General features: G+C 44.8%; 2 protein-coding genes across 4 annotated transcripts; both read left to right on the top strand.

Moving 5' to 3' along the window:
- The first annotated feature begins 357 nt into the window (after positions 1-357).
- On the top strand, positions 358-12,778 carry LOC129467425 (keratin, type I cytoskeletal 18-like). The gene is given in 4 exon segments (XM_063622344.1): positions 358-491; positions 11,491-11,753; positions 11,756-12,200; positions 12,202-12,778. Coding segments are annotated over 4 exon segments (1,419 nt in total).
- A 1,088-nt stretch (positions 12,779-13,866) lies between these two features.
- Positions 13,867-16,967, top strand: LOC129468408 (uncharacterized). Of its 3 annotated transcripts, XR_008652644.1 has the most exons (5): positions 13,867-13,966; positions 14,122-14,188; positions 15,021-15,109; positions 15,894-16,010; positions 16,557-16,967. XR_008652644.1 is itself a non-coding variant. In XM_055253925.1 (4 exons), exons 1-4 carry the CDS (start codon positions 13,961-13,963, stop codon positions 16,654-16,656), a joined length of 312 nt encoding a protein of 103 aa, XP_055109900.1. In that variant the 5' UTR covers positions 13,867-13,960; the 3' UTR covers positions 16,657-16,967. The 3 variants fall into 3 exon arrangements, 1 of the variants encoding a protein (XP_055109900.1); XM_055253925.1 differs by lacking the exon at positions 14,122-14,188; XR_010117272.1 differs by lacking the exons at positions 13,867-13,966; positions 14,122-14,188; positions 15,021-15,109; positions 16,557-16,967 and adding an exon at positions 16,284-16,411 and having other exon boundaries at positions 15,755-16,010.
- The last annotated feature ends 1,249 nt before the right edge of the window (positions 16,968-18,216 follow it).

The following is an 18,216-nucleotide window of genomic DNA, read 5'->3' as shown; positions in this document are numbered from 1 at the left end:
GGAAGGAAGGAAGGAAGGAAGGAAAGAAGGAGAAAGAGAGAGAAAGAAAGGAAGGAGAAAGGAAAAAAAAGAAAAGAAAGAGAAAGAAAGAGAAATAGAGAGAGAAACAAAGAAAGAAAAAGAAAGAAAGTGAGAGAGAGAAAGGAAGGAAGGAAATTAGACCTTGCACAATAGTGGGAGGGGCTGGAAAAGGGAAGGTACAGATGGGCAGAGGGTCACTAGCCACCTGTTGTCCACACAGGTGGACAAGTCAGGGCTTTCAGGAAAACCCCTGAAGCCAAGCGTATCCAGCCATAGATGTGAGAATAAGCCGGAGGGGTCTTCAGGGAGGGTCTGGGAGAAGCCATTGTCTCTGAGATGGGCCTGGGGCTGCAGGTGGTCAATGGCGCTGGCAGTAAGAAGGGTGTGGGTGAAGAAGAAAGACTGAAAATAAACTGGAACCCACTGGGCACGTCTGCAGAACCCTGTCATCAATCAGAGACTTTCAGAAAGTAACAGCTACTACACCCCATCTGCTGCTCAAGTCCTGCAAATTATCTTCTTGGCCAAACTTCATGGATAAAGGAATTTGGTTCACAGCAATCATTTTCAGCACACTGGGTGTAGAATTCTGCAGGAATGGCTCCACAGTTCTCTCACTCCCAGAATTGCTATCTAGAAGTTAAAAGACACTCTTTTCCCCCATCTTTTGTATACAGCTCCTCCTCCCCATCCCCCAGCTTCATTTCTCTGTCCCTAAGCATCATGAAATGTCAGGGTCATCGGTTTGGTCTTGGTTTATTTTCATCTGTTTTTCTGGACAATCAGTGGTCCTGCAAGTAGAAAATGTTTTCATCGTTTCCTTGATAAATGCTTCCCTCTGCCTTTCTGTTCTCTCCTTGTGGAACTTCTGGGCTTTCCCCTCATTTTCTTATCTTTTCTCTTCTATTTTCCCTGTGTCTTTTCTTTCTTTTTTTTTTTTTAGACACTGTCTTGCTCTGTCACCAGGCTGGAGTGCAATGGCGCAATCTCGGCTCACTGCAACCTCTGCCTCCCAGGTTCAAGCAATTCTCCTGCCTCAGCCTCCCAAGTAGCTGGAACTACAGGCGGGCACCACCATGCCTAGCTAATTTTTGTATTTTTAGAAGAGATGGGGTTTCACCATGTTGGCCAGGTTGGTCTTGATCTCTTCTTGATCTCATGATCGGCCCGCCTCAGCCTCCCAAAGTGCTGGGATTATAGGCCTGAGCCACTGCGGCTGGCCCTCTTGTGTCTTTTTATTCTGCTTTCTACCATAGTGGATTATATTTAGTTTCCAGCTTTTCTATTGAGTTTTTCATTTCTGCTGTAATATTTTTATTTTCTAAGCACTCCTGTTCTGTTTTATGGCTGCTTGTTCTGATAGAAGGATGTCTTATTCCTCTGAGCAGATCAGCGATGGTATTTTTAACTTTTTCTTCTCTTTCCATAGTGTCATTTCCTCCAAGTTGCTTCTTGCTGATAGTTTATTTTGGTCACATCTTTCATCAGGTGACCCTGGGTTGTTGATCATATTTGACTGTGCAGCTCTAGCAGAGCTGGTTTTGAGTGACTGCTCTCAGCCACGAAGGTACAGCACTTGCCCTGCTGCTGTTAATAATTATAAAACTGGAGGGGAGGAATAGATGAAATATTGTTTTCAGATCTTCAACATTCAAAACTCAATTACTGTCATTCATTACAAGATGAATCAAGGTTCACAAAATAAAGGTGACAACCCATATGACCAGCTCCACAGATGCAGGAAAAGCATTTGATAAAATCCAACAGTCATTTGTCAGAAAAAACCCTTAGCAAACTAGGAATGCAAAGATACTTCCTCAACCTGATTAAAGGCATGTACAAACAAAGCAAAACAAAATTCTACAGTTAGCATCACACATCACGGTGAAGAATAAATGCTTCCTCCCGAAGATTCAAAGCAAGGCAGGGATGTGAGCTTTCTGTTCAACGTTAGACTGGAGGGCCTGCCCGGGGAAACTCAGCAGGAGAAAAAGAAATGTTTAAGCTTACAAAATGGAAAGAAAGAGATAGACCTGTCTTTATTCAGAGATAATATTATCTATGTTGGAAATGCTAAGGGATCTTTTAACTGCTTTACTAGAAAGCAAATTTAACAAGGTCACAGGACAAAAAGGCAATAGAGAAAGACAAATTTCTATACATGGTAATGACTGATGCTAAAAGTAATACCTTTGCAATACCATAAAAAACATCAAATACTTAGGAATACATTTAATAAAATATGTGTAAAGCCGCTACACTAGAGGCTATAAAATAATGTGTACTGGCCGGGCACGGTGGCTCATGCCTATAATCCTAATACTTTGGGAGGTGAGGCGGGAGGATCACCTGACGTCAGGAGTTCGAGACCAGCCTGGCCGACATGATGAAACCCCGTCTCTACTAATAAAAAAAATACAAAAATTAGCCAGGTATGGTAGTGGGTGCCTGTAATCCCAGCTACCCAGGAGGCTGAGGTAGGAGAATAGCTGAAACCCGGGAGGTGGAGGCTGCAGTGAGCAGAGATGGTGCCACTGCACTCCAGCCTGGCAGCCAGGCTCCATCTCTAATAATAATAATAATGATAATAATGTGTACTGAGATAAAATAAAGATGAAATAAGCAAATGGGGAGATATACCATAATCATTGACTGGAAGATTCAATATTTATAAGACAGCAATTTGCCCCAGATTTATCTAATGATTCAATGCAATCCCAATGAAAATCTCGACAAACCAATCTATAGTGGTAAAAAGCAAATCGGTGATTGCCTAGGGGCCAGGGTGGGTTGGGCATTAAGGAAACAGAAGAGTCAGAGGAAAACTCCTGGGGCTGACGCTCATGTCCATTGCCTTGATTGTGACGATGGCTCACACATGAACACACGTTTCGTAACTTACTAAACTGTGTACTTTAAACGTGTGTCATTTATTGTATGTCGATTATAGCTCAATGATACTGTTTTTTGTTTTTTTTTGTTTTTTTGTTTTTTTTGAGACGGAGTCTCGCTCTGTCGCCCAGGCTGGAGTGCAGTGGTGCGATCTCGGCTCACTGCAAGCTCCGCCTCCCAGGTTCACGCCATTCTCCTGCCTCAGCCTCTCCGAGTAGCTGGGACTACAGGCGCCCGCCACCACGCCCGGCTAATTTTTTTGTATTTTTAGTAGAGACGGGGTTTCACCGTGGTCTTGATCTCCTGACCTCGTGATCCGCCCGCCTCGGCCTCCCAAAGTGCTGGGATTACAAGCGTGAGCCACCGTGCCCGGCTGATACTGTTTTTTAAATATTTTAATCTCAGTAGTCATTTTTTTTTGGTTTGGTTTGGTTTTTTTTTTTTTTTTTTCAAACAGTCTCACTCTGTCACCCAAGCTGGAGTGCACTGGCACAATCTCAGCTCACTGCAACCTCTGTCTCCTGGGCTCAAGCAATCCTCCTGCCTCAGCCTTGTGAGTCACTGGGACTACAGGCACACACCACCACGCCCGGCTAATTTTTTTGTGTTTTTGGTAGAGATGGGGTTCCACCATATTGCCCAGGCTGGTCTTGAACTCCTGACCTCAAGTGATCCACCCACCTCGGCCTCCCAAAGTGCTGAGATTACAGGCGTGAGCCACGGCATCCAGCCCTAGCAGTCATTTTTAAAGTTAAAAGTTGATTCTCTCTTTTTTAAAAATAAAGAAAAGAGGTTGAATTGGCTTACAATTCTGCATGGCACCAACATCTGCTCAGCTTCTGTCAAGGACCTCTGGAACTTTGCAGTCATAGCAGAAGGTGAAGCAGAGGCAGGCACCTCACGTGGCAAGAGCAGAGCAAAAGAGATGGCGGAGCAGCGACACACACTTTTACTTTTTTTTTTTTTTTTTTTTTTGAGATGGAGTCTCGCTCTGTCACCCAGGCTGGAGTGCAGTGGCACGATCTTTGCTCACTGCAACCTCCGCCTCCTGGGTTCAAGTGATTCTTCTGCTCCAGCCTCCCGAGTAGCTGGGACTACAGGCATGTGCCACCATGCCCAGCTACTTTTTGTATTTTTTTTTTTTTTAGTAGAGACGGGGTTTCACCATATTGGCCAGGCTGATCTCGAACTCTTGACCTCGCGATTCACCCACCTCGGCCTCCAAAAGTGCTGGGATTACAGGCGTGAGCCACCACACCAGGCCTCGACACACACTTTTAAACAAGCAGGTCTCATGAGTACGCACTCACTACCCGGAGAACAGCGCCAAGCCATGAGGGATCCGCCCCCATGATCCAATCACCTCCCACCAGGCCCCGCCTGCAATGTTGAAGGTAATCAACATGAGATTTGAGTGGGGACGAATATCCAAACTACATCATTCTGCCCCTGGCCCCCGCAAATCTCATGTCCTTCTCACATTGCAAAATACAATCATACCTTCCCAATAGTCCCCTGAAATCTTAACTTATTCCAGCATTAACTCAAAAGCCCCACGTCTGGTCTAAAGTCTCATCTGAGACCCACTCCTCAGTACAGTTTCTGTGTTAGACCACTCATGCATTGCTATAAAGAAATACATGAGACTGAATAATTCATAAAGAAAAGAGAATTAATTGGCTCATCGTTCTGCAGACTGTACAACCACAGCTTCAACATCTGCTTGGCTTCTGTGAGGGCCTCTGGAACATTACAGTCATCACAGTTGATTCCAAAATGTATGTAGAAATTGGAAAACCTTGAATAGCCAAAAAGAAAAGTCTTCAAAAAGAAAAATAAGATTGGAGGACTTTTACGACATAATTTCAAGACTTGCTATAAAGTTATGATAGTGAAGATAGTACAATAATGGCATAAACATAGACAAATAAAAGCACTAGAACAGAATAGAGGCCAGAAGGAAACTCACATTTATACGGTCAATTGATTTCTTTTTACCTTAGGTGCTAAAGCAAGTTAGGGAAAAGAAAAATCTTTTTAACAAATGGTACCCAAACAACTGACTATACCTACATCTATAACCCTGAAGGGTTACCCTCCATTCTTTAGCTGAGTACTGATCAGCACATGCATGTGAGGAAGTGACCTCAGATTAGAAAAAGAAACACTGGAACAAAGCTTAAAATCAAGGCTCAGAAGGACCCAACTGCTTCCAAGTAACTGATCTAATGCCCAGAAAATTTTGTGAAAAATATTTAAAGGAATACAGGCAAAATTAATTAATTAATTAAACCACACCCAACAACCAGAGCTCACAATTTCTTGTACCTAATCAAAAATCACCATCTATGCATAGAGGTAGAAAAAGACAGGTCATAACATGGGGAAAAATCAGTCAGTAGAAACAGACACAGAAATGACATCGATGATAGAATTATTAGACGAAGATACTAAAACAACTCTAAGAAATAGACTCTATTTGTTCAAGAAAATAGAGGCAAGTGTGCACCTGATAATAACAGACTCAAAGAGCTTTTTAAAAGACCCAAGTCAGATTTTAAGAGATGAAAAACACACAATAAATTAGACAACACAGAAGAAAAGTTAGGTGAATATGGATACATAAGACTAAGAAGCTGTCAAAAAACGCAGGAAAAAAAGTGAAATATAATGAACAAAGCATCAAAAGAACTATATGCATGTCACTGGAATCTCAGAAAAGAAAAGCAATGGGGAAGAGGGATGGACACACAAAAAAAGTTTGGAAAAATAGTGGTGATATTTTTTCAAATTTAATGAAAACTATCAATCCATAGATCCAAACATCTCAATGAACTCAAGCATAAGAAACATGAAGAAAACCACACCAAGGTGCCTCATCATCAAATTTCTGGAAACAGATGTTAAAGGAAAGCATTAAAAGCAGCAAGAGACCAAAAAAAGACACATTACACACAGAAGAACAAAGACAAAGGTTACAGAAAGCTTTTTAAAAGAAACAGTAGAGGTCAGAAGATGGGTGACATCATCACTTTGAAGTATTGACGGAGAATTAACTGTCAAGTTTGAACTCTATATAGAGATAATATATTTTTAATGAAGACAAGGTAAAGATTTAATTTAACGTAAGAAGCTGAGAGATTTGATCCCAAGCAGAGCAGCACTACAACAAATGCTAAAAGACCTCCTTTGGGCAGAAGGAAAATGATGCACATACTAAGCAGAAACCTGAATAAACATGTAGGAACAAAGAGCATCAAAAATGGTGATCAGGCCGGGCACGGTGGCTCACACCTGTAATCCAGCACTTTGGGAGGCCACGGCGGGAGAATCACTTGAGCCCAGGAGTTTGAGACCAGCCTGGGCAACATAGGAAGACCCTATCTCTACAAAAAAAACTACACAAATTAACTGGGTGTGGTGGCATGTATCTGTAGTCCCAGCTACTCAGGAGGCTAAGGTAGGAGGATCGCTTGAGCCTGGGGAGGTTGAGGTTGCGGTGAGCCAAGGTCGCACCATTGCACTCCAGCCTGGGCAACAGTGAGACCCTGTCTCAGAAACAAAACAAAACAAAAATGGTAATCATGTCAGTAAATGTAAAAGACATTTTTAAAATTGTTTATGCCCTTTAAAAGATTATTTCTCTTTCAGGCAAAAATAACAACAATGTATTGTGAGATTTATAATGAATGTAGAAGTAAAATCATGGCAGTACTAGTGGAAAAGCAGAGAGATGTAAAGGGAAGGGCACTGTCATGGGAGCTTCACACTCCAAGTGAAGGGGTGCAGGAGTCCTCAAATGTTAACTGTGATGAGTTAAAGATGTCTACAATAAATTCTAGAGCAACTACTTTTAAAACACAGGATGGGGGGTAGCTAATATGCCCATGGAGGAAATAAAGTAGAATTATAAAAATATCCAATTAAGGCAAAAGAAGGAAAGAGAAGCAAAGAATAGATGAGACAAATAGAGGGGGAGAAAGCAAAGTGAAAGATTTAAATTCAGTCATAACTATATCACCTTCAATGTAAGCAGTCCAGACACTCTAATTTAAAGGTAAAGATTGTGAGACTGATTTCAGGTTTCTTTTTTTTTTTTTTTTTTTTTTTTTTTTTTTTTGAGACAGAGTCTCGCTCTGTCACCAGGCTGGAGTGCAGTGGTGAAATCTTGGCTCACTGCAACCTCCGCCTCCTGGGTTCAAGCAATTCTCCTGCCTCAGCCTTCCGAGTAGCTGGGGTTACAGATGCCCACCACCAAGCCCAGCTGATTTTTTTTATTTTAATAGAGATGGGGTTTCACCATGTCGCCCAGGCTGGTCTCAAACTCCTGACCTCAGGTGATCTGCTTGCCTCAGCCTCCCAAAGTGCTAGGATTACAGACGTGAGCCACCATGCTCAGCTAAGATTTTTTTTTTTTAAAGGTAAGACTCTATACACTGATTACAGAAAGTCAACATTAAACATAAAGATACATATAGGTTAAGAGTAAAAAGATGGAAAAAGGGTGGGTGTGCTGGCTCATGCCTGTAATCCCAGCGCTTTGGAAGGCCAAGGTGGGCAAATCACCTGAGGTCAGGAGTTTAAGACCAGCCTGGCCAACATGGTGAAACCCTGTCTCTACTGAAACTACAAAAAATTGGCCATGGTGGCACATGCCTGTAATCCCAGCTACTCAGGAGGCTGAGACAGGAGAATCGCTTGAACCCGGGAGGCAGAGGTTGCAGTGAGCTGAGATCGCATCACTGCACTCCAGCCTGGGTGACAAGAGTGAAACTCCATCTCAAAAAATAAAAAATAAATAAATAAAGATGGAAAAAGATATGTCATCTTAAGATTAACCTCAAAAAAAGTCAAAAATGTGGATATTAATATTGGAAAGGTAGAGTTTAGAGAAAATAATATTACCAATAATACAGAAGGTCACTGAATGATGAAAGGGTCCCTGCATCAAGAGACAAATAATTCTAAAAGTTTATGTACTTGTTAACAGAAATTCAAAATGCATACAGCAAAACTGACAGAACAGAACTGAAAGAAGAAATAGACATATCTACAGTTATAACTGGAGATTTCAATACCCCTGTTTAATAATATAATGATGAGATAGAAAATCAGTAGACTATAAAAGATTTGAACATTATCAACCACATAACCTAATCAACGTATAAAGCACTCCACCCCACAATAGCAGAAAGCACACTATTTTCAAGTGCACAAAACGTTTACCAAGATAGACAATTTCCTGGGCCCTAAAACAAGTCTCAAAAAGTTGGAATGAGTTTAAATCATACAAAGTATGTTCTCTGACCACAATTGGGTTAAATTAGAAATCGATAATGGGGAGATGCCTGGAAAATGCCCAAATATTTTGAAACTAAAAAATACATTTCTAAATAATTTGCTGTTTAAAGAATAAATCACAAGTGAGATTATCATGTTTAACTAAATGAAAATGAAAACTTCACATACCAAAATATGTGGGATACAGCTAATGCAGTGCATAGAGGGAAATTTTTTTATTAGTAAATGCTTCTATTAGAAAAGAAGAAAGTTTTCGTATTGACTTAAACTTGCACCTTAAGAAATCAGATAAAGGAGAGCTAAGTAGGCAGAAAAAAGGGAATGATGAGAAGCAGAAATTAATGAATTCGAAAACAGGAGAACAACAACGAAAATAGATAGAAACAAATGTTTGTTCTTTTAAGTAAGTTGTTAAAATTAATACACCTGTAGCCAGACTAATTGTGACCAAAAGAGAGCAGACACAAGTTTTCAGCATCGTGAATGAGAGAGGAGATACCACTACAGACCCTATAGACATTAAAAGGATAATATGAACAATGTGATGCCAATACGTCACACAACTTAGATGAACTTGACAAATTCCTTGAAAGTGTTCGCACTACCGAATCTCACTCAAGAAGAAACAGACAACCTAAATAACTTTATACCTAGTAAAGAAATTTAATTTGCAGTGAAAGAAAACCTTCCAACAAAGAAAACTCCAGGTCCAAATGGCTTCGCTTGTGAATTCTACCAAACATATAAAGAAGAAATACTGCCACTTCTATACCAACTCTTTCAAAAAATTGAAAATGCTGGAACACCCCTAAATTCATTCTGTAAGACCAGCAATGTCCTGATATTAAAACAAGAAGAAAAAAACTACAGGCCAACGTCTCTCACAAAACTTCTTAAACAAATTTTAGCATAGCAAATTTAAATTCACACACACACACACACATACACAGAGACAGACTGACAGATAGGAAGAATAATGCACCTTGTTAGCATGGGGCTTACCCAAGGAGGGCAAGCTTGATTTAACATCTGAAAATCAGTCAATGTAATTCACCATCTTAAAAGACTAAATAAGAAAAACATTACATAGAAGAAATAAGACCTGGTGTCCAACAGATGAGTAGGATGATTATAGTTAATATTAATTGATCATACCTTTTGGAATAGCTAGAAGGGAGTAATTTGAGTGTTCCTAGTGTAAAGAAAAGATAAATATCCATCCATTGCAATTGCAATTACCCCGATTTGATTATGTAAATATATCAAATTATCACGTGTACCTCAAAAATATGCACAGCTATTATTTATCAATTAATTAGTTTAAAATATTTTCAAAGAACAATATAATCCTCTCAATAGATACAGAAAAGGCATTTGACCAAATCCAACATCCATTCCTGATTCTCCTTTTTTAAACTCAGCAAACCGGAAATAGAAGATTACTTTCTCAACCTGAAAAACAGCATTTAAGGAAAACCCACAGTTAATATCATAGTCGTTGATGAAAAGCTAAATGCTTCCTCCTTCCTCCCCAAATCAGAAATGAGGCAAGTATCCCTACTCTTACTACTTATACTTAACATTGTATTGGAGGTGCTTACCAGTGTGTTGAGGCACAAAAAAAGAAATAAAGGCATCCAGATCGGAAAGGATGTACTAAAACTGTCTTTATTCATAGACAACATGACTGTTTCTGTAGAAAATCTAAACAAATCTACAAAAACCCACAAGAACTAATAAGTGAGTTCGGCAAGGTTTCAGGATACAAAATCTCTATATAAAAATTAATTGATTTCTATACACCAGCAATGAACCATCAGAAATTGCAATTTTAGAAAATAACCATTTAACATAGCATAACATGAACTATTTAGATATAAACAAGAACTGTTCACTGGAAACTATAGAACATTGGCAAGAGAACTTAAAGACCTAAATAAATATTGTGATACAATGTGTTCGTGGAGTGAAAGACTCGGCATTGTTGTGATGGTTACTATTACATGTCAACTTGACTGGGCTAAGGGATGCCCAGGTAGCTGGTAAAACATGATTTCTGGGTGTATCTGGGAGGGTGTTTCTGAAAGAGATTAGAATTTAAATCAGTAGACAGAGTAAAGACATCCATCCTTATAAATGTGGGTGGGCAAAAATGCAGAGGAAGGATGAATTCTCTCTCTCTCTCTCTCTCTCTCTCTCCTTGAGTTGGGGCATCCATCTTCTTCTACCCCTGGACACTGGAGCTCCTGGTTCTTGGGCCATCAGACACTGGAACAGACACCAGCATTCTTCTGACCCTACCAGTACTCAGGCCTTCAGACTAAATGGCAGCACCTGCACCCTTGCGTCTCCAAGTTGCAGGCTGCACATCATGGGACTTCTTGGCCTTCATGATTACATGAGCCAACCCCTACAATAAATCTTCTCTCATATCCATCTGACTAGATATATACAGATAGAGAGATATACTATTGGTTCTGTTTCTCTGGAAACAGAAGAACCCTGAGAAAACCCAAACTAATGTAATTGCTAAGATGTCAATTCTCCCCAAATTCATCTATAGATGTAACACAATCCCAATTAAAATCCCAACAGGACTTTCTGGTAGAATTTGACAAGCCGATTCTAAAATTTGAAAATGCAAACAACTCAGAATAACCAGAGCCGTTTTGAAAAAGAAGAACAAAGTTGGAGGATTTACACACTTGGTTTCAAGACTTATTATAAAGCTACAGTAATCAAGACTGTGGAATTTGCATAAAGATGGACATAGAGATCAATAGAAGAGAAAACAGACTGTAGAAATAGACCCACACATATATAGTCAATTGATTTTCAACAAATGTTTAAATAAACTTTTCAACAAAAAGTGCTGAAATGACTTCACAGCCGTATGTTTTTTAAAAATGAACCTTGAAACTTCACATTATATACAAAAAGTCACTTGAAATGCATCCTAGACCTAAAAGTAAGAGCTAAAGACATAAAACTTTTTCAAGAAGATATAGGAGAAAATCTTTGTGACTTCAAGTTTGGCAAAATATCTTACAAAAAGCACTAATTATAAAAAGAAAAATTGGATAAATTGAACTGCATCAAACTTATAAGTGTTTGTTCTTTAAAACACACTGTTCCAAAAATGAAAAGGAAAGTCACACACTAGAAGAAAATATATACAAAATATGCATCGGACAAAGGGCTTGTATTTAGAATTATGTAAAGAACTCTTGGTCGGCAAAGCCCGAGTCCTGTCCTCTCGCCCTTCTCCCCGGACAGCTTGAGCTTCACCACTCGCTCCACATTCCCCACCAACTACTGGTCCCTGGGCCCTGCCCAGGCGCCCAGCTACGGCACCCAGCCGGTCAGCAGTGCAGCCAGCGTCTATGTAGTCACCGGGAACTCTGGTTCCAGGATCTCCGTGTCCCGCTCTACCAGCTTCCGGGGCGGCACGGGGTCCGGGGGCCTGGCCGCGGGGATAACTGGGGGTCTGGCAGGAATGGGAGGCATCCAGAACAAGGAGACCATGCAAAGCCTGAACGACTGCTGGCCTCCTACCTGGACAGAGTGAGGCACCTGGAGACCAAGAACCGGAAGCTGGAGAGCAAAATCCGGGAGCACCTGGAGAAGAAGGGACCCCAGGTCAGAGACTGGAGCCATTACTTCAAGACCATCAAGGACCTGAGGGCTCAGAGCTTGGCAATTACTGTGGACAATGCCTGCATTGTTCTGCATATCGACAAGACCCGTTTTGCTGCTGATGACTTGAGAGTCAAGTATAAGACAGAGCTGGCCATGTGCCAGTCTGTGGAGAGCAACATCCATGGACTCCGCAAGGTCACTGATGACACCAATGTCACTCGGCTGCAGCTGGAGACAGAGATCGAGGCTCTCAAGGAGGAGCTGCTCTTCATGAAGAAGAACCACAAAGAGAAAGTAAAAGGCCTACAAGCCCAGATTGCCAGCTCTGGGTTGACCGTGGAGGTAGATCCCCAAATCTCAGGACCTTGCCAAGATCATGGCAGCCATCCGGGCCCGATATGATGAGCTGGCTTGGAAGAACAGAAAGGAGCTGGACAGGTACTTGTCTCAGCAGATTGAGGAGAGCACCACAGTGGTCACCACGCAGTCTGCCAAGGCTGGAGCTGCTGAGATGACGCTCACAGAGCTGAGATGTACAGTCCAGTCCTTGGAGATCGACCTGGACTCCATGAGAAATCTGAAAGCCAGCTTGGAGGACCGCCTGAGGGAGGCGAAGGCCTGCTACACCTTGCAGATGGAGCAGCTCAATGGGATCCTGCTGCACCTGGGGTCAGAGCTGGCACAGATCCGGGCAGAGGGACAGTGCCAGGCCCAGGAGTACGAGGCCCCGCCGAACATCAAGGTCAAGCTGGAGGCTGAGATCGCCACCTACTGCCACCTGCTGGAAGATGGCGAGGACTTCAATCTTGGTGATGCCCTGGACAGCAGTAACTCCATGCAAACCATTCAAAAGACCACCACCCACCAGAGAGTGGATGGCAAAGTGATGTCTGAGACCAACGACACGAAAGTTCTGAGACACTAAGGCAGCAGAAGCAGGGTACCCTTTAGGGAGCAGGAGGCCAATAAAAAGTTCAGAGGTTAAAAAAAAGAACTCTTACAACTCAATAATTTTAAAAATCCGGCTGGGCAGGGTGGCTCACGCCTGTAATCCCAGCACTTTGGGAGCCTGAGGAGGGCGGATCACCTGAGGTCAGGAGTTCTAGACCAGCCTGGCCAACGTGGTGAAATCCCATCTCTACTAAAAATACAAAAATCTAGCTGGGCATGGTGGTGCACGCTTGTAATCCCAGCTACACAGGAGGCTGAGGCAGGAGAATCACTTGAACCTGGAAGGTGAGGGTTGCAGTGAGCCAAGATCACGCCATTGCACTCCAGCCTGGGCGACAAGAGCAAAACTCTGTCTAGAAAAAAAAAAAAAACACATTAAAAATTCCCAAAAATGGACAGAAGATTTAAACAAACACTTCACCAAAAAAGATATATAAATGGCAAATAAGTACATAAAAATGATCTTCAACACCATTAGTCATTGGGGGAGGGGAGTACACATTTTAATAACAGCAAGATACCACTACATATCCACCAGAATGGCTAAAATTTAAAGACCCTAACAAGTGTTGACAAAGATATGGAGCAACTAGAATGCATACATTGTTGGAAAGAATGTGAAATGGTACAATTGCTTTAAAAATCAATATGGCAATTTCCCATAAAGTTAAACAAAATTGCTGTAACCAAACAATTCTATATCTAGTTATTTATCCAATTAAAAAAAATGAAAGCACGTGTCCACATAAAAACTTGTACAAGAATGTTCATAGCACTTTTATTTGTGATAGCCAAGAACTGTCAACAGCTCAAATGTCTGTCAACAGGAGAGTGGATAAATATTCCATTCTAAACCATGGAAGATCATTTAACCACAGAAAGGAGCAAACCCCTGATGCCTGCAACACATGGATGACTCTCAAAAACATTCTACTAGGTGACAAAGCCTGATACAGAAGAGTATGTGCTGTGTGATGTCATCTATATGAACTTCTAGAACAGACAGGGCTCCTCTATGCTGATAGAAATCGGAACAGCACGGCCTGCAGGGGATGGGGAGGGCAGGTGCTGGAGACAGGGATCAGCTGGGAGGGTGACCTGGTGAGAGATTTTCCAGCTGGCAGAAATATCCTCTACCTTGAGGGAGACGTGTGACATGGGAGTAAGTTTGCCAAAATTCATCAAACTGTGCTAAGATCTGTGCACTTCACTGAATATAAACGTCATTTAAATGTCTACTTCATTTAAAAAACAAAGAAGCTGATTGGAAGTGCTGAGCCCTTGGGTAGCATTTTCTGACTGCAGTCTCCACTGCAGGTGATCTGGCAGAGTGCTTCCCCGGGGGGTCACTGGGGGTCAGAGTGTGAGGATTTCCACTTGGGAGGTCAGTGGAACTGACCCCAACCAAAATGATCTCCCAGCTCCCCCCTGCTGCATGTGAGGCCTGTCTGCCGGTGTTCCGGGGGCTGCAAGGAGAAAGAGGCGGGGGTCTCCAATACTCACTACCTGCCCTGCTTTTGGAGTGGCATCCGCCAGTGCCGAGGCCTCTGCCAGACCCTTTCTTGAAAATAAATCTTGGGTTTTCTGCCAGGATCAGGGAGGGGCAATCTCCCAGCTGTGCAAGCAGTGGGAGTGAATAGCTGTCTCTGTCCCTGTCCCTCCCGTGAGAGGAAGACTAAACACTCTTGTTTGAAACAATCCTCCTTCACTCCCCTCCAGAAGTACCTGGCATCTCCAGCCTCCCAGCCCATTGTTGCTTCTCATCTTTGCGTGTTGCTGACCATGTTTCAGCTTCTCAAGCTCACCTAGTGGGTTACGGCTCATCCACCAGGTTTCCAGTCTCCAAAATGTTGGTGCTTGGGCCTCCTCCCCTTTTCTCTTTCTGCTTGAGGGTAATGTCCATAAAGTGATCTTTACCATCATTTTAGTGAGGTTTCAAGATGAGGCAAATGTTCACGTGTGTGTCTGTGCCACCATCTTTCTCAGAAAGTCCAGTCTTTGCACCTTTTATCCTCATGGTTGCAATGTGGCTGCTCCTGCTCTGGGCATCAGATCCACATTCCAGGCAGGAAGAAGGGTGTGTGCCCCTGAGACCATCTCCTTTGATGGGAAATCAAACTGGCAGACTTCCTCTTATGTCCATGGCCACTCCTAGCTGCAAGGGAACCTGGTAACACCTATTTTTAAGGGGGCAAACTTTCACTCCAACAAAACAGGTTCTGTTTAAGGAGGAGAATGGATGGTTACACATCCTGCTTGGGAGCCAATCACTGAACCAGGGGGGAACACAGTTCATGATGGGCTGGTAGAATGTGGGGGTCAGTACAGCATGAAACAGGAGAGCTGGCTCCTTGAGGGAAAAACAAAGCACTGGCCCCAGAGGCGAGGAAGCGTTGCTGGCGGGCAGAGAGGACACTGTCCCGAGCCCACAGTAGATTCTCCTTGATCATTCCCTCCCAGTTCCCTTCCTGCTCCCAGTTCAGTCCCTGACTCCTCCTCTCAGTGCTGTCGCCGTCCCCGTCCTGGGACCAGGGTAGAGGACGGGCGGGGAGGTCTGCACGTTGCTGAGCCTTGTGGAAAGGTGACCGTGGACCTCTGGGAGGATGATCTCATCACTTTCTGAAGGCGGCGTCGAGCTGAGATGCTAACAATAGCCAAGCACGATGCCGGCCTGATTGGAGAAGCTAAAAAAAGCAGCTCATTCCAAAGCCTCATCAGGGAAGAAAAGGGCCACGAAGGCAGGTTTGCAGGGCTTTAGGGAGGAGGGGGAGAGGGATGCAGAGGGATGGACTGAGTGGCCTGAGTCTCAGCACAGCTGTGGCCATAGGCTGCCTCCATGTCCAGGAACACCAGGTCTGCTGTGCACCACCCACCTGCCCCTAAGTTTGCACAGGGCACCGGGGAAGACCCTCAGCCCTACTGGGCCACCCCTTGAGTACCCTCTCCTCCCACACTGGAAGGTCTTCTGCTTCCTGGAGCTTGGCCTGCCTCGGGAGGAGGAGAAAATGGTCCATGTCTCCAGAGAGCCCATGACGTGCTGGCCTAGGTGAGCACTCTTCGCGCCTCGTGCCATGGAACTTTTGCCACAGCCCTACCCACTTTACGGATGAGGAAACTGAGGCTCGGGAAATCCAGCTGGCAGACTTCCTCTGGAACTTCCTCTGGACATCTGGAGGGACATCTTGTCAGCAGAGCAGGCTGGACTGGTGAGTTTCCTGCTGCTGGGAGTCCTGGCCAATGTGCTCAGCCCCCACTGACCTCTCTGTGCCCTTGATGTTTTTGAGCCTCATGGTCTGGCTCCCACCAACATCTTCTGTCTCCTCCCCCATGCCCCAACGGCAGCTGGTGTAGAGGGTGGCAAATGACAACCTCAAGGCCAGACAGGAGCGTAACACGCCCACAGCCACACAGCCAGTAACAGGCAGAACTAGGGCTGGAACCCACGTCGCCTGCCTTCTGGCTTCTTCCCTACACCATAGCACAGCAGAGACAGCATCAGAGGCGAGGCTGGGCAGGCCAGCTAAAGGAGGGCACTCGGACCCTGCCCCATGGCCGGCAGCACCATGCCCAGCTTTCTGCCATCAGCCTAGAGAGAAATAACGAGGCCCGAACTTATCTGCACTGAAAAGGCAAAGTTACAAATAAAGAACGGCTTCAAGCCCGATGATTGGAAACTTAGCTGCGTTGCCATCTGTCGCAAATGCCACCGCATTCTTCGTAACCCCCAATGACATTTTCCTCTTCGTTTTCAGCTTCACAAAGAGGATGCAGCCCTGCCTCCCAGCGGGAGTCAGTTCTGCTCTGAGACGTGAGGCTCACAATCAAATGAAGACTCCTGCTGCTGCATCTTGAAGATAACGATGCTGTTGCTCCCGGCCGGAACCACAGCAGTGGCGATGACTGAACAGCCAGCAGAGTGGAGCGGACACACTGATACAGGTGAGGCTCCGGCACTGCCACAGCCCAGGGCCAGGCAAAACCGCCTTCCTACCCCCCGGGAGCCGAGGCCTCTGAGATCGGCGCTGGGAGGTCGCACAGTGCAGGCAAATCACACGGACCTCAGAGCAGGGTCCCTGGCCGTGAGAACTCAAAAGACACAGTCTTTAAAATGAGGACAGAAAACTGTATTTAGTGCCACAATAAAGCTGCGTAACAAGATACCCAAAACTTGGAAGCCTCAAATGAGTGTTTATTTGGCTCACAGTTCAGCAGTTTCAGCTGGGCTCTGTGGCGCGATTCTTCTGGTCTTGGCAGGGCTCACCCACGTGTCTGGTGGGCGGCCAGCTGCTGGCAATGAGCCTGAGTGCTCCTCACCCTCCCAGGCTGAGCTGGGTGTGTCCTCGTGGCAATGGCAGAGGTGCAGGAGAGCAAGCAGAGGGTACACAGCGCCCCGAGACTCAGCTCAAGGTAGGCCACAGCCACTTCCGCTTTGTCCTGTTGACCAACATGGATCACAGGGCCAAGCTCAGAGTGAGAGGTGAGCAGGCCAACCCAGCCCGGGTGAAACGGGCAGCTCCAGGGAAGGTGGAAGAGTGGGGCCATCGATGCGACCTAGCACCAATGCCTGCCCCCAGGGCTATAATCTGGAGGATTAAGTGAATGAAGGGTCATGAAAACACCTTATGAACAAGTGCAGAGGCCTCCCACATCCAGTCACCAGCGGGAGGCTGCCTTGGTGAGTCCAAGTGCCATCTCTGCACCGCATCCCAGCCTTCAGCCTCTGGCCCTCTGGGCTGGCCTTCTCAGAAGAGTCAGCCTGCTCATGCTGAAGTATAATTCTGAGCATGCCACTCCCCTGCTTTAAGCTCACCCACAGCTCCCCACTGCCCCTTGGGCCTCTCTGATTCATGGTGGGCTTGCATCTCGGGCCTCAATGTCCCTTTTTATCCCCACCTCAGGGCAACACCAACAGAATGGGACCTATGCTCTCTCCTGCCCCTGGACCTTTGCACAGGCAGCTCCCTTGGCCTGGAAACTTTGCTCCTATTATTTATTTCTCTTTGTTTTTTTGAGGTGGAGTCTCTCTCTGTCACCAAGGCTGGAGTGCAGCGGTGCCATCTCAGCTCACTGCAACCTCCGCCTCCTGGGTTCAAGTGAGTCTCCTGCCTCAGCCTCCTGGGTAGCTGGGATTACAGGTGCCCGCCACCAAGCCCGGCTAGTTTTTGTCTTTTTAGTAGACATGGGGTTTCACTATGTTGGCCAGGCTGGTCTTGAACTCCTGACCTCAGGTGATCCACTTGCCTCAGCCTCCCAAAGTGCTGGGATGATAGGCGTGAGCCACCAGGCCTGGCCTGCCTCCTATTATTTCTGCACCCATCACTCAGGCCCCTGCAACCATCCTTGACCCTCCATCCAGGGCCAGGTGCCTCCTCTTGGCTTCCCCCACCCAGGGGCTTCTCCGTGTCCGCCACA

Source organism: Symphalangus syndactylus, chromosome 18, assembly GCF_028878055.3.
Source record: "Symphalangus syndactylus isolate Jambi chromosome 18, NHGRI_mSymSyn1-v2.1_pri, whole genome shotgun sequence".
NCBI lineage: Eukaryota > Metazoa > Chordata > Mammalia > Primates > Hylobatidae > Symphalangus > Symphalangus syndactylus.
This window is presented reverse-complemented; position numbering and strand designations above follow the sequence as displayed.